Raw genomic sequence first — 16,885 nt, 5'->3', positions numbered from 1 at the left:
ATTATTATTATTATTATTATTATTATTATTATTATTATTATTATTATTGATGGTGATGGTGATGGTGATGGTGATGGTGATGGTGATGGTGATGGTGATGGTGATGGTGATGGTGATGGTGATGATGATGATGATGATGATGAAGGCCAACAACCAGCTAAAGATCTGGCAGCTGTGAAATCTACCATAATAATAATAATGTGAAGACTGTGTTAATAATAATAATGTTAATAAGACTGTGTTAATAATAATAATGTTAATAAGACTGTGTTAATAATAATAATAATGTGAAGCAGAGAATATGCCCAGAAGGTCTGTTGTGAGGGGGGAAGGGAAAAGGGTTTGTAAGCTCCTTTGAGTCTCCTATAGGAGAGAAATGGGGGGGATATAAATCCAACTCTTCTTCTTCTATCATGCTGACACTATCCCCTTGATGTGTAGACTGATACTCTTAGGAAATTTCCTTCCTTCCTGTTTCTTTCTCATCCCTCTTCCTTTACCCTTCTGGCTACATGGGGATGGATGCATGTGTGCAGAGGGATGCTATGTGCATCCATCCCCATGTAGCCAGATATATTAGAATGGAGGACCTATCTCTCCACTTTTCTATCCTGAATTGAGTTCACTAATAAATATTAGTTTAGAACCTAAGAATGACTCTGACTTTTCTTTATGCCAATCACACTTGCATGCTTGGGGACACTCCGCTGTGCTTTGCCTCTGCGCACTCTGCTTGTAATTCTAAGGTATCTCTTCCAAGAGAGATAACCAACACTACAAGTGTTGAATTGAAAAGTATGGAATACATATAGTCCATACCTCAATGTAATCACAACAGCTGAATGGAATCTGAGGTCCAACTCACACATGCATGTAAGTTTTTCAGTACTCAGAGGCTCATGCCTGAATCCTCCATTCAAAACTGCAGTGTGAATTATGCTGTGATCTATGATGATCATTGCAGCTGGGTTAGTCTGTAGAAGCCAAATAAAACAGACATCCACTGGCAGCTTAAGCATCAGCTTTCATAAATTGGAACTCAGTTCATTAGATGCATTGGAGTATATATCCATTAGACTGATGCTTTCACATTCACAAATTCACAACAGAAAGATGGAGAGAGGTCTAAGAGTAATTGGTTCACTCAGAGTGAGTGAGCGTTACCCAGAAATGTTGATAAAGTAGGGCTATATTTTGGCAGCTTTGAAAGTGCTACTGGACTGCCGTTTTGTTTTGTCTGTGATCTCTAATGGCTCGTTCATAAAAGCATCATTTGATGAGATAACCATCCAGGGATGAACATAAGAACATAAGAAAATAAGAACGTTTGGCGCAGCCACCTGTTGGATAGTGCCTGTGACGTCACTTGTCTGACCAATATAATAATGCCCTTTCAGACTTGTCAGCCTTTGTGTATGCTGATGGAACGATAATTGGGAAATCCCTAGTCTCTCTGAACCTCACTTCTCACTCAATAGGCAGCACTCCACTGGCACTGGGAAGATAATAATGTTGTTCGTAGTTTCTAGAATAGTTGTAAGGCAATATACAGGAAGTATGCTTAAGTGCTATACGAATGCTAAGTAATGTCGACATCCTTTTTTGTTCAGCATTTATAGCATGTTTCATGCTTTCCAGAAAGAACAGTAAACATGGCTTAGAATCCTAGAATCATAGTTGAAAGAGACCCCAAGGGCCATCAAGTCAACCTCATGCAATGCAGGAATACACTATCAAAGCACTCCTGACAGATGGCCATTGAGCTTATCTTTAATAACCTCCAAAGAAGAAGACTCCATAAAAAAGGAGACTCCACTCCAATGTAAAGGTATTTGCCTGCAACTTTACATTTAAAAAAATCCCAATGGGAGTGGGATGGGAAAACGAGATCAGTCAGTTAGGAAAGACCAGCTAATCGAGCAGGTCCTTGAAGATGGAAATGAGGGGGTTATCCGATGTGGTGCAGTGGTTAAGGCACTGGGAAGTCCAGGTTCAGATCTGGGAAGTCCAGGTTCAGAACTCCATTTGGGCCATGGAAGCTCCCCAGGTGACCTTGGGCCAGTTATGCATTCTCAGCCTAAGCTACCTCACAAGGTTGCTGTGACGATAAAACAGATGAGAGGAGAACGATGTTAGATGCCTTGTTTTTCCATTGCGGAGAAAGGTGGGGATATAAATAAAAAAGTTTTTTAAAATATTTGGGAAGGGATAAATTCCTGCAAAAACAGGGGTAGGCAGGACATTTTCTAGCTTTGGTGGATCTGTATTTACTGACAGCCAGGGACAGGTTTTGAGCCTAGCAAATCTAACCAATCTTGTTTCAGCTCTTTCTTTTGTCTTATTCAATATGGTATAGTGTGTAGAGTGGCAGACTAGGACCAGGGCAACCCAGGTTCAAACCCCACTCCTGCCACAGAAGCTCACTGGGGGACCTTTGGCCCTTCATAAACTCTCAACCTGTCCTACCTCACAATATTGTTGTGAGAAAATGGAGGAAGAAAGAATGATGTTTTAAAGCTGCTTTGAATCTTAGTTATGATGAGAAAAGCAGGATATTAATAAATAAATGCGAATAATGCTTACCAATATCTGTTCTTCCAGAGACGTCACTCAAAGCTCTTCTAAAGTATAACTAAATGTTATTATTAATCATGGGGGGTGAGTTATTTGGAAGACTCTCATCTCTCATATTGCATCTTGAGCAAAAATCTGAATTCTGCCTAAATTATGCAAATGAAGCACCTTTCTTGGAGGGCAGTCAAATTTGCATAGATTCTGTTTCAGTCGAACACAGAAAGTGCCAAGAAGCTGCAGGGGGAACTGGTGCCCACCAGACGCCAGTGGGCTCCAAAATGTATTAAAAATATATTTAGAGTTAGATCCCTACCAGCTTTCTCATGGCAGAGGATAATTCTGCCAGTGGAAAAAGGGTGTTTTCCTACTTCTGCATCATATTGCAGACCCCCAGTACTGTTTCTAGGGAGCTTCCAACGGGCACAATTTTGGGGACCATAACAGGCTGCACTTTCTGGTGTGGGGAAAGACAGGGCACATGACCCAGGAGCTGCATATGACCCAGGTGCTGCTTCTCAAGGGGGTGCCAGCCCACAACCCTCAACCCCTGGTGACTGCCCTACCCCCAGATTCTACATGGAGTTCGGGGGCAGGTGCACAGTTGAAGGCCAACATTCAGCAGGTCCACTGGGATGTGTCCTATGGCAGACATTCAACACACATGGGACAACTGCAAAGCCTCACTAATGCCCTATCTGAACAGTCAGTGCTCTGTAAAACTTTCCCCAGAATCCCTTGCAATGTGCAGTTGTTTATACTTCGTGTAACTTCAAGTTGATTAAGTGGGCAGAGGTTCATCAGGCTACGCAGCCCCCAGAGTCGTGCCTCTCCAACTGACATTCAGACCAGGTCCCCTAGTGAAGCTGCACCTGCAAGCCTTTTGTTGGGGAAAAGTTGCTTCCCTGATTGAGAAAATAAGCAGTGTGAAATAAGAGAACATGAGGCTTTTGCTGTGATTATAAAAAGAAGAAAACACTTTACTTAACTAAATCAGGATAGGGGATATACATGGAGTTTAAAACAACAAATCCTCACTAATCTAGCACAAACTTAGTTGCAGAACTCAGGCACACATGAGACCACATGTTGGCCTGGGCAATCACCTCTTTAAGGTGAATCCATGTTACAGGTACAAAAGAAAAACCTCGTCTGCTGTGAGACAAAGAAGCATAGTTAACTTTATAACCTCTGACCCGCATGCTCTGTCTCACATAGGTAATGTAGGATTAACTGCCCAATTGCCTAATCAATGAACTGGTCGCAAGACTCTGACCTCACTAGCTAATTAACATGCACACAGTTAACCCCTTATTGTCAGGATTGTGACAGACACTTGCAAATCCTAACACCTTTTGCCCTAAAAACAAGAGAAGAGAACTCTGGGCCTGATGTCCAGGCAAGCAGAAGATGTGGCATGATAACACTTGGGCCTTAACAGCACTCTTTCACCCCGTCTGCAGCGCCCAGCCACTGCAACCTCTGTCGGGCACATTCGGCTTGCAAGCGAGCTTCCGGGTCCGGGTCCCAGGAGTCCTCCAGAAGTTCTTGTAGGCAGACAGAAACCTAAGAAGGGGTGGGCCAGAGAATGGGAAGATGTGTCAAGGAATGATGCAAAGGAGTTGGACTGGGATGCCAGCCTCCAGGTGGGACTTGGGGGGTCCCTCAGAACTCCAGACTACAGAGATCAGCTCCCCTGGAGATGGGCTGCTCTGGAGGGTAGACTCTATGGCATCACATTCTTACTGAGCTGCTGCTGCTCTCCAAAATTTGTCCTCCCCAGGTTGAGGCTCTATCACAAAATCTCCAGGAATTTGCCAACTCAGATCTGGCAACCCTGGGCAGGCTGCTTTTCAGTCTGTAGGCCTCAGCAACTGCCTTAGGCCCACTTGCTGATGCTGATTTTGGCCTCCCCTGGATGTGTGTATGGTGCCCTACCTTTTCAGATTTCTCTTCAAAATCTCCTTGAAGGTTTTGGCCTTACTTCCCCAACCTAAGTGCATATATATCCATTTGCTCAGCTTCACCTCTATGGCATTAAAACCCTTTGAAGTCCAAATCGCACTCTCCTCAGTCTCCATCCCCAGAATCTCCAGGTATTTTACAACCCAGAGTTGGCAATTCTATTCCCAATGCCTATTTGCTTCTTGTCCAAAGTAAAACTCTTTTCCCTAAGTAAACAGCCAGTCCAGGTCTCCTTTACCACATTGGACCATGAGGTGTTTTGAAGGAAGTACTACTTTTTTTCTGAAAACATCTGTTGAGAAGCAACTGCTTTCATCATAAGAGGATCCTTGACTTGCAGTCTCCCACCATCCAGCAACTAGCCTCAGCATTCCATGGTGGCCATTTTGTGATTGATATCATCTCCTCTGGCAGCCATTTTGTGGGGTCTACCTATCCTAAACCAAAAGTGCCCATAGCTCAACAGCATCTGGAACCCATGCTTTATGGAGCAAAAATATTTAGAAAGTGCTGGGAGCAAGGACCCCCCCCCTCCCTATTACATATGAATTGTTCACAGTGGCATGTACATTAATGAAATTATATGAAGTATAAACAATGACTCATTTCTGGATGACAAGGGGGAGTAATTTTTTTTAGAAAATAAGTCTTTTTCTTGGCATTTTTAGGCCTTCAGCATGCCACAAGGGACTGACATAGATGTGTAGGCATGCCAAGAAGGCAAGCTAATAAATTTTTTTATGTGCTTGTCACTTTTCTGGGTTGATTTGCACCGTTGCTTTAAGCCATGAAAATCACAATTATTTTTTTCCATTACAAACCTTTAATGGCTGTGAGCCCTGAACATTTATTCCTATTCCTGAATAGTCATCCCCTTTCAGACTCTTATTTACCTGTCCCATCCTTCTCCATGTAGGTGGAATGGCTGGTCTCAGCCTTTCCTCGACAGCCAACCTCCTCAGCTCACTGTATGTAGGGTTGCTGCCCAACTCTGCTTCATAGGCCAGCTGGAACTCAGGGATACTGTTTTCTGAAGAAGTAGAAATTAGTGAACTGAGGGAAAGAGGATTATTGTGAATCACATGTCCTCACAGAGTTGCCAGATTCCAAAGGGGACCTAGAGATCTTCTGGAATCACTACTGATGTCCAGACTGCAGAAGTCAATTCCCCAAAAGTAAAATACCACTTTGGAGGGTAGACTCTATAGCAAGGGTGTCCAACTCTGGCGCTTCAGGTGTCCATGAACTACAATTCCCATCAGCCTCTTTTTGGCCATGCCAGCAGGGGCTGATTGGAATTGTAGTCCATGAACATCTGAAGTGCCAGAGTTGGACACCCCTGCCTATAGCATTAGATCCCTGCTGAGCTCTCTCCCCAGGCACCAACCCCAAATCTCCAGGACTTGCCCAAACTGGAGCGGGCATGCTTACTTTTGTGTAGGTATGTATGGTGTTTATATAGTAAAATAGAGTCTGTTCCAACATTAAAAGCCTCACCTGGAGACAGTTAGATAATCCTTACAGCAGGCATTGTGCTTGAAAACTGCTTTCTATGTGCTCAGTCTAAACACTGTGAGGAATGTGTATCCCAGCACCATGGATAGAGGAATGCATGACGTTAAATCAAATCATGTGGGAGGTGGCTTTCAGACATGACAAATGCCACACCGATGAGTGAGGACAAGCAGAGATTATCTTTGACCTCCATTTGGGAAGCATATAAAATAGTCCGTCTGGGATTGCCAATTCTGAGTGGAGAAATCTCTGGAGATTTGAGGGCTATAGATTGGTGAGGACAGGGCTGGGGGAAGGGAACAGTCTCAGCAGGGTGAAATACCATAGAGTTCACCCTCCTAAACAGCCGTTTCCTCCAGCAGAACTGATTTCTGCTGTTTGTAATTGTAATGACAGTTGTAACTCTAGGAGATCTTCAGCCCCACCTGGCGTTTGGCAACCATATATCTGCCCCCATAGAATGGCAGAGGGATGAAGATCCTACGAATGCAAATTACTACTTTTATTACATTTACACATCGTGGGACTCTCTGAACAACAAATAGGCAGCCTGCATTCATTTCAAATCCGGGCATAACGAGAAACAAACACACATACACCACACACCTCGACATTCTTCCATTTTGGGAATATTGCCTGTTCCCACTGCTCACGTGCCTGCATTTTTTTGACAGGAAAATGCAATATCATGAAGATTCCTGTGGTATTCTGGTTTGATATCGCTAGGCAAGGGAAAGGTACACAAGAGACTGAGACAAGAGAGACTGGATAGAGGAACTGGATAGAGGAAGTAATTGGATAGAGGAAGACAACCTATCCAGGAGGGAGTAAGTCAAGAAAGACTTTTACCGAAGGAGCCCTCCAAGAGGCCTTAACTGTTTTAACTTTGATAAATTATGGTGTCTCCAGCCTTGAAAAGTCTATGGCCAGTTTTGGAATTTTGAGAAAGATTAGCCGACAGCCCTGCAAAACAGCTGCCATGGGGGAGGGACAAATAACCAAATGGTGGGTATTTTTTAAAGACCTGAAATGATATATTACTGGGCATCTAATTCATTATACTTTTATTTAATTCAATTTATAACCTGCCCTTTTCCCACTGGGTTGGGCTCAGGGTGGGTTCCAACAACAATCAATATAACAATATAAGCTGAAAAACATTAAATTAAAAACAGATTACTAATCGAATTAAAAGATGGCAGCCTAAGCTCATGCCTGCTGTAAAACTAATTTCTTCTTCCTGATGGTGAGGTGGATTCGTAAACAGTCATAGGAAGAGGACCAGCAATGATCTAGAAGTAACAAGTCCACAAAGAGTTGGGACAACAAGAGATTCAGGAAAAGGGTCAGCAGAGGGAGAAAAAGAAGGAAGCAGAAGGAAAAAGAAGAGGGGGAAAAAGAATGGAAAGAAGGCCAGATGACCTAATAAACTGCTGTTGCCTAGTGAAATATCTCTGACAGGCCCTGGAGAACTAAGACCCAAAGGGCACAGGTCTCATTAGATAGAGATCTCCCCCAGGCTGGGGCCAGAGCCAAAAGGCCCTGCCCCCTGATTGAGAACAACTGGATAACCCTTGAGCCAGGGTCCACTAGTAGGTTGTTCCCCAAGGAGCATAAAGCTCTCGGGGGAGGTCCCAGGTCTGATTAGGTCCCAGACTGATTAGGAGTTTAAAGGTAAGCTGCAGGACCTTGAACCTGAACTCAATCTGGAGACAGTGCAGCCTTAAAAGCAGAGGTTGAATATGAACCTTCCACGGGGTCACTGTCAGGACCCACACTGCCACATTCTGGAGCAAGTTCAAGGGCAGCCCTCTTTACAGAGAGTTACAGTAGTCCAATATAGAGACTATCGTTGCACGAATCACTGTGGCCAGGTCAGCACAGGACAGATAAGAGGCCATCTGCCGGGCTTGATGGAGGTAGGAAAATGTCCTAGCTGTATTTGTGGCCTGGGCTGCCAAAGAAAGAGAGTCATTCAAGGTCATACCCAAACTGTTGATGGTGGGTTGGCATCAGCTGTACCCCATCAAGTGGGTAGCTAGATCCCCTGATGTGAGCCACTGAAGCCCAGCCAATTGATTCATTTTCAGGCAGCTCTGCTTCAGTCATCTCTCCACAGTCTTTAGGCACCTGGCCAGATCTCCCAGGACAGCAATCTGTTCAGCCATCCATCAGCAGATGCAGCTGGACGTCATCTGCATATTGATGACAACTACAGTGCAAATGAGCCTTTTCTACATATGTACTCACAAGGAGCATGATTGTTTGGGGGCTGAAGGTTACAAGCTGTTCACAAAGGAAAGCTTTTATTGAACAAATTCAGACAATGCCCTCAACTTATCCCAGTGGTAAACACAAAAGGTCTCAGTAGATCAAAAGCTATGTGCGTGCGACCAAGAGACACCAGAGAATTTACCTCACTGCATTTATAATAGTTCCAATATAGGGATCCTAAAGAGAGATTTATTGGAGAGAAGAATTACTAGGCAAGTAGATTTTTAAAAGATTAATTGCTCTCTGTCTGATTTGGATAAACACAGGCCCTTGTTTGTTATATTTTTATCCTGCCCTTTCCCTGAGGAGTGTATTGGTCCTTCCTTCCTCCATTTTATCCTCAGGACAACTCAGTGACACAGGGGAGTGGCCCAAAGTCACCCTGACAAGAGTATTTGGGTTTCCTCATTCCAAGTCTAGTGGTCGAACTGTGGCACCACTCAACAGTAACTGGAACAAATCAGAAGGTAATATATCCAATTGTTTAGCTGTTTCTTGTAGAAGAAATCAATCGCCTCACTTATGTTCACTGCAAGAAGTTTGATATGTGTCTTTTTAGTGGGTCTGTTGCAGTTTTGATCTGCAAATGAGCTAATACGAGCTCATTTTAAATGAACTGAAATTAACCAATACTGGACATCTTATCAGTTACTACATTCCCACTGAACCTTTTGTACACAGAACATGACTGTACCGTGACCTCAGGTTTTTAAGCAAACACATTCAACTGGTTTTCATGGAAAACTGAAGGCAGGACTGATGGACATTTGCTCAGACATATTAAAAACTTCATTCATAATGAGGCAGGTACTTGTTATACACAGAGTTTCTAAAAACTCTCTCTGTGTGTCATAGGGTTGACAACCTCCAGGTGTCGGGCGAGTGAAGATATCCTAAAAATACAACCAATCTCCAGAAAACAGAAATCAGTTCCCCAGGAGAAAATAGCTGCTTTGGAGGGTAGACTCTGTGGCATTGTGCCCTGCTGAGGTCCCCTCTCCTCAGATATCATACTCCCCAGGCTCCACCCTTAAATATCCAGGAATTTCCCAACCCAGAAGTGGCAACCCTAGTTCATAATTTTACTCCATTCTTCTCCCACAACTTTTATGTTTTTCCTGTCCACCATTCCCTTCCCCTGCTCCCACCAAAGAAACCTCTGAGGTGGTTTAGGCTGAGGGAAGGTGACCTGCTCAAGGGCAACCAGTGAGTTTTGGGCCAAGTGCGGAGTTGAACTTGGGTTTCCCCAGTCACAGTCCAACTCTCTTACCACTGCACCACAGTATCTGAGCAGCTTAAAAAATTATGGCGTTAGCTGTAGGAATAATGTAAAAGGAAATGAAATCTGACAAATGGTGAGGGGGAAGAATACAGAGGCAGATGGGAAGGAGAAAATGAAGTAATACGAATCTCAATGCTCACTATTAACTGTGTTATGTATGTTTTGGTTTATTTGATAAAGGTTTTATCCTGATCACCACCTAGTGACTGAAAGCAAGGTCAACTCCATTTCAAGTATTAAGTGGAAAATATTTGTGAAACCACATGAAGTTAGGGTTGTCAACCTCCAGTGAGGCATGGAGATCTCTGGGTATTACAATTGCTCTCCAGATGACAGAGATTGATTCCTCTGGAGAACATGGCTGCTTTGGCAGGTAGATAGACTCTTTGGTACTATAGCTACTGAGGTCACTTCCCTCCTTAAACTCCACCCTCCCCAGGCTCCACCCCCAAAATCTGCTGAGATTGTCCAACCTAGAGTTGGCAGCCCTATATGAGATGGACCTTCATGGAGCCTGCATGTCAGTTCAACATCCATAACCTTTACTGCCATTGAACATAAAAACATTGAACATATTGCACTGAGAGTCATGTATCCTCATAGCGACTGAGAGAAATTTGGCTACTTCCATCGATATGTGGGAATACTGATTCCCAAAAAGGTAGTGTACTCTTTCCTTGTTGGTAAACAAGGTGCCCCCTTTTAACAGTGGTCTGATAAGTGTCCCCTGCTGGGGTACATAGAGCTCACAGAGGAGCAGAACATGTGCAATGGTTTGAGGTCAACTCGGAGAACAGGGGCAATGACTTTCGCTATGAGGTGTGTGCAAATACCAAGAAAAAGAAGAAGAAGAAGAAGAAGAAGAAGAAGAAGAAGAAGAAGAAGAAGAAGAAGAGGAGGAGGAGGAGGAGGAGGAGGAGGAGGAGGAGGAGGAGAGTTTGGATTTATACCCCATCTTTTTCTCCTGTAAGGAGACTCAAGGTGGTTTACAAACTCCTTTCCCTTCTTCTCCCCACAACAGACACCTTGTGAGGGCTGAGAGAGTTCTGAAGAACTGTGACTAGCCCAAGGTCACCCAGCAGGAATGTAGGAGTGTGGAAACATATGGTTCATCAGATAAGCCTCTGCCACTCAGGTCGATTTCCCACTGTAAATTAGATGTAGATTAATGCAAGTTTGAAAAGTAACCGGTCTTTTTCGTTGCTGTTTCTTCGTCCTCACTTGAAGCACTTTCAATTGAAGGCATCTTCTCTCTGATTCTAGAAAGCGGACATTCCGCACTACCGTGGGTTCAGCTTGCCAGGGCTGACCTGATTGGCTATCATCCCATGTCGGGACAGATACTTTCCAACACGTTATCATGTCATGATGTTGTGACGTGACGAAAATGTGACACCCCAGCCTTATAACTAGCTACTGTTTTCTCGTTCTCTTGTTTTCTCGAGTTCTCGTTTTACCGTTAGACCAGTAGAGTGTTTTACCGAATCAGAGGAACAGGAGGAGCTGAGTGAGATGAAAACAAAACTTAAAGAAAAATCTGCGCGCGCATCACACATTGGCTGGCACGCTCCAATTGGCTGGGAGCATTCGTGTCACTGCTAAGGCGGGAATCTGAAAAGAAACTCAGTCACCCAAAATTCCCCACCAATCCAGAATGTAAACGTTTCCTGGCAAAAAGTTGCACAAGCAACCAGGTACGGGAGGAATGTGAGGTAGGGGGTGGGGGGAGCAACAGAGCCAGAACTGATCTGTGGCCCAAGGTTCGGCAGTGGGGAAAACGCGAGGAAATCACGACATTTCCAATCACTATTCTGGAACTAATTGAAAGGGGGGAATCGACCTCAGATGGAGGAGTGGGGAATCAAACCCGGTTCTCCAGATTAGAATCCACCTGCTCTTAACCACTACCTGACGCTGGCTCTCTGAAGAATGGCTGTGGGGAGAATATTATGGCAAGATGACATATAAGGTTGTCAGAACTGAGGGAATGTAAAGTGGGAAAAATAAGAAGGAAGGGTTCATGGGTAGGGATTATGCCAAGATTCAGCAGGGAGCAAATCCTGTACACGTGAGTCATCTGCAACTTGACTACCCACTTTGAAAAGGTAAAGGTAGTCCCCTGTGCAAAAAGCGGATCGTTACTGCCCCATGGGATGGTTTGCCAGTGCCTTCCCCAGTCAGCTGCACTTCACCTCCAGCAAGCCGGGTAATCATTCTACTGACCTCAGAAATGATGCAGGGCTGAGTCAACCTTGAGCTGATTGCCCGTTTTCCCATTTTGTTTTCCCATCAATAGCACACCTTGTTAATTGCCACCAGGTGGCAGCCTAACCCCCAACATCATAGCCACTTTCTGCACTATTTCTCTGTGTCTGGCCCAAGGTCACCCAGCAGGCTGCATATGGAGGAATCAAATCTGGTTCTCCAAGATAGAAAGGAGAACTCAAGGGCTGCTAATTCTGGCTGAGGAAATTTCTGGACATTTGGAAGTTGTACCTGGGAAGAGCCTGATCTCTGTCATCTAGACTTAAAATCAGTTGTCATACTGCGAGGATACCAGTGCCCCCCCCCCCTCCCACCGATCTTAAATAAGCAATCCAGAGCATTCTCAGCAACAGGAAGAAAGTTGGCTAATTGCTTTTGGAGCAGGGGTGTTCCTTTTGTAAAACATGAGCACTTTGGTACAAATACATTTGTTCATATGCATTTGTTATACTTTTATTTGGTCTTTCCCACAAGAAGGTCCACCTTCAAGGCTAGAAACATGTGACAAAGCAACATTAACAATGGCATACCCCTCCTGTGTCCCCATCCCTCTCACCTGAGCCTGGCAATGCTAGTCAAATCACAACGTAATGTCACTACTCACTACAGGTACGCAACCAGAAGCAACATCATGGTGTTGCAGTATGATGGTTTCTGTGGCCGCTCCAAAGATCCAGGGGTTGCCAAGGGTTGGCTACCCTAGATAGTAGTCAGTCAGTGAATAGCTTTTGGTCCCAAAAGATCTTGAAATGGCCAAAACCACTGATGGTATAGTGGTTAAGAGTAACAGAGTCTAATCTGGAGAACCAGATTTGATTCCCCACTCCTCCATATGCAGCCTGCTGGGTAACGTTGGGCCAGACACAGTCCTCTCAGAACTCTCTCAACCCCGCTTACCTCACAAAGTGCCTGTTGGGGGGAGGGGAAGGGAAAGGAGTTTGTAAGCTACCTTACAAACCAAGGTATAAAAACTAATGTTCTGCTGCTGCTGCTGCTGCTGCTGCTGAGCTCTACAGAGTCATGTGGTATCCGCCACTGCTGGTCCCAGCATAGCTACAGATTTTTTCCCCCTGGAGTTTCACTCTCTCCATTTTTGAGGGGCGAGGTGTTAATTAAAATTTCAGATTTTTCAGCAGCCTAGGGCTTTCCTTGGATTTGTACAGGTCAAGTCACAGCCTTTCCCTGATTCCATTGATCTGGTTTAGATTTAAAAAGCCACCTGGTTGTGGGGGGGAATGTTTGCCACAGGGGCTGGAGCAGGGAAACTGTGGGGAAGCTTTCCACGTGGAAGCCCCTTTGCTGCTGTGCTGTACCCACAGCTGCTGCAGCAATGGGAAAAGCCCCACAAGCCCATCTTCATATGGAAAACACTTGACAGCCTAGAGCAGAGGTGTCCAGGGGCTGATGGGAATTGTAGTCCATGAACATCGGAAGCAACAGAGTTGGACCCTCCTGGTCTAGTGCCTATTTACAGTGCAAGGGAAGGTAGAAGCTTCTACGTACTTGGGGAGTCCTCAGGTTTGTGGCAAAAAAGGATTAGCAAATTAAAAAAACATAACAGACAGAAAAACTTGTCTGAGGCCCTCTAGGTTAGGGGTGTCAAAAATGTGGCCCAGGGCCAGATCTGGCCCCTTGAAGGGGCTTATCAGGCCTGCAAGTCAGCTGAAGCACAACCAAGTCACATTTATGGTGTATCCAGCCCTTATAGAAATTGAGGTCGATAGCCCTGCTCTAGATGGCATGAAATGTCAAAGACAGCTAAACTGAAGTTAGAGATTAAAAAGGAAAACATAGAAGAGAAATTAGCATACTAGTTGAACCCCACTTATAATACCCTGGAGAGGTAAGTACAACCATAGAGTTTCTAGCAGTTCCTGGAGTGATGCAATGTCATTTCCAGGTTTTCCCCAGAAGTGACATCATGTCATCACTGAGATATATTTATTTCCTTCCTGCAAGCTACCAGAGTGCTGCTGGCCAATGGGAGCTGGAGCAGGATATCTCCCACTCCCAGTGGGCATATAAAAAGCAGAGGCGTAGCTAGGGGAAATGGAGCCCAGGACAAAATGTGAGTTTTGCGCCCTCACCCCATATGTGAGGCCACCCTCCCACACCATGTAAATAAGTCTGAGCCCCTGCCCCTGCCCTTGCCTTAACCCTAAACCTTACTTACTATTTTTATTTAATTTATTCAGTCATAAATAGTTCCCAACATTGTAACAAAAAATAAATTACATAAAAATAATAGGTTAGGGTTAGGGTTAAGGCAAGGGCAGAGGCTCAGGCTTGCCTTAATGTTACGTTGAGTTCTATGGCGCAGTCTGAGAATAGGGCTATGGTCAGTTTTAAGTTTCGGGCAATTTTTGACTGAATAAATTAAATAAAAATAAAAAGTTAGGGTTAGGGTTAAAGTCTACCCATAAGGCACTGGGTTTATAAAAACCATCAACAGACTTTTTGCATTGTAATCATTCAGATTTTGGGTCAGATGAATCTCAGAAATTGTCACTTTGATGAATCTCAGAAATTGTCACTACTTGACATTCAGTAGAAGAAAGCGGCTCCATTAACCTCAGAGGTTAACAATCTCATGTTGTGGTGCTTTGGTGGAGGTGAGGGATTTCTCAGTTGTTGACCCCCTTTCTTGGGGATCCCATGCGGGCTTACAACGTCCAAGTGTGAGACATAATTCAGAGCAGATGGCATACAAGCCTTGCCCCTTCCCAAGGCAATCCAGGCTATGCACAGAAGAGAAGGGATTGTGCAACTAAAGGACAAACCAGAAGCAATTTGCACAACAATGGCTAGCAGTCAAAGAACTGAATAGCTTAACGATTTGTGATAGCAATGTGAAGAGAATCTACAATGGGACTATACTACCCACATGCCCCTCCAACATACACGTGAAAACATAAATAACATCTCATCATTCATGTAATATACACAAGATTCTCTAAACTAATGTGAAAACCCATAAAGGAGCAGTCAGATTCCAGTAATGTGTCTGGCTTTGTAGAATCTTCCTAGTGGCTTGTGGGATTGTGGTTTTTTTCATATGCATCACAATTGTCCCATAATAAGACTTTCACACAATTCAAATCGGATCGCGTTTACCTTTACTCTGCTTACCCACTTGCAAACGCTGTTCATGTTTCTGAATTAGTAAATTGTCAAGTTATTCAGTCCTGCTGGCCATTTTTGTGCCCACTGCTTTGGCCTTCTCGAGGCAAAGCAGAGGTGAAGAGTGGAGGCACTGATCTTAAGCCCCTTCTGCACATGCATAATAATGCACTTTCAACCCACTTTCACAATTGTTTGCAAGTGGATTTTGCTAATCCACACAGTAAAGTCCAGCTGCAAAGTGCATTGAGAGTGGATTGAAAGTGCATTATTCTGCATGTGCTGAAGGGGCCTTAGAAATTCAGGTGCTTTTGGGGTGTGTTCACCCCGCCCCCTCTTTTTTTAGAAGAAAAAATAACTTTATTATATTCAATAGTTACAAAATACATAATTTAATGAAAATTACTTAGAATACATGTGTATTAGAAAGCCACCATGGTTAACAAGAGAGGTTGAGGAAATTATTAGGAAAAAAAAGATGTCTTTTAGAAAATGGAAGTCCAACTTAACTGATGAAGAATACCAGAGAGAACACAAATGGTGGCAAAAGAGAAGAAAGTTAGCTGTAAGGGAGGCAAAAAAGGATTATGAGGAACGCATGGCTGCGAACATCAAGACTAGCAACAAACAGTTCTTCAAGTACATCAAAAGCAGGAAGCCAGCAAGGGAAGCAGTAGGCCCGTTAGATGATGAAGGAACAAAAGGTGTGCTAAAAGATGACAGGGAGATTGCAGAGAAGCTGAATGAATTCTTTGCATCTGTCTTCACCCAAGAGGAGGTGAGGAAAATTCCTGCACCTGAACCAAGCTTCTTAGGAGGTGAATCCAAGGAACTAGCGAAGACATTGGTAGGCAAGGAAGAAGTTCTGGCAGCCATTGATAAACTAAATGCTACCAAATTCCCTGGCCCAGATTGCATTCATCCAAGAGTTCTTAAAGAGCTCAAGCATGAAATTGCTGATGTTCTCACATTAATATGCAACTTATCCCTGAAATCAGGCTCCATCCCTGAAGACTGGAAGATGGCCAATGTCACATCAATCTTTAAGAAAGGGTCTAGGGGGGACCCAGGAAATTACAGGCCAGTCAGTTTGACATCTGTTCCTGGTAAATTAGTAGAATCTATCATTAAAGATAAAATTATTAAACATGTAAAAAAGCAAGACCTGCTGAGGAAGAGTCAGCATGGCTTTTGCAGAGGCAAGTCCTGTCTTACACACTTACTCGAGTTCTTTGAGGGTGTAAACAGGCATGTGGATAAGAGGGAACCAATGGACATTGTCTACTTGGATTTCCAAAAGGCTTTTGACAAAGTTCCCCACCAGAGCCCTGTTGAGAAAACTCAGCAATGAAGGAATAAGAGGGGAAGTCCTCCTATGGATTAAAAACTGGTTGAGGAACAGGAAACAAAGGGTGGTTGTAAATGGGAAGTTCTCACAATGGAGAGATGTAGGGAGAGCGAGCACCCAAGGATCCGAGTTGGGACCAGTGCTCTTTAACTTATTCATAAATGACCTGGAAGTAGGGGTGGAGTGGCGTGGTGGCCAAGTTTGCAGATGATACCAAAATTAATGCAGGGTGGTGAGAATCGCATAAAGGATTACAAAGAGCTCCAAGGGGACCTTTATAAATTAGGTGAGTGGGCTAAGAAATGGCAAATGCAGTTCAATATAGCAAAATGTAAAGTGATACTCATAGGGGCAAAAAATCCAAACTTCACATGCACGCTACAGGGGTCAGTGCTATCAGTCACAGACCAGGAAAGGGATTTGGGCGTCTTAGTTGATAGTTCCATGGGAATGTCAACTCAATGCATGGCAGCTGTGAAAAAAGGCAAACTCTATGCTGGGGATAATTAGGAAAGGAGTTGATAATAAAACTGCAAGGATTGTCA

General features: G+C 44.0%; 1 protein-coding gene across 1 annotated transcript in view; it reads right to left on the bottom strand.

The window, feature by feature from the left end:
- Window positions 1-3,359: 3,359 nt before the first annotated feature.
- AMHR2 (anti-Mullerian hormone receptor type 2) overlaps window positions 3,360-16,885 on the bottom strand; it is a 38,213-nt gene continuing 24,687 nt past the window's right edge. The window contains exons 9-11 of the mRNA XM_048487506.1: window positions 5,430-5,566; window positions 3,924-4,137; window positions 3,360-3,451 (exon numbers count right to left, since the gene is read on the bottom strand). Of these exons, the coding sequence (XP_048343463.1) occupies window positions 4,006-4,137; window positions 5,430-5,566 (269 nt within the window). The 3' untranslated portion in view covers window positions 3,360-3,451; window positions 3,924-4,005. The remainder of the gene's footprint in view (window positions 3,452-3,923; window positions 4,138-5,429; window positions 5,567-16,885) is intronic.

This window comes from Sphaerodactylus townsendi, linkage group LG03 (genome assembly GCF_021028975.2).
Source record: "Sphaerodactylus townsendi isolate TG3544 linkage group LG03, MPM_Stown_v2.3, whole genome shotgun sequence".
Classification (NCBI taxonomy): Eukaryota; Metazoa; Chordata; class Lepidosauria; order Squamata; family Sphaerodactylidae; genus Sphaerodactylus; species Sphaerodactylus townsendi.
The sequence above is the reverse complement of the archived record's forward strand: the minus strand, read 5'-3'. Positions and strand labels throughout refer to the sequence as shown.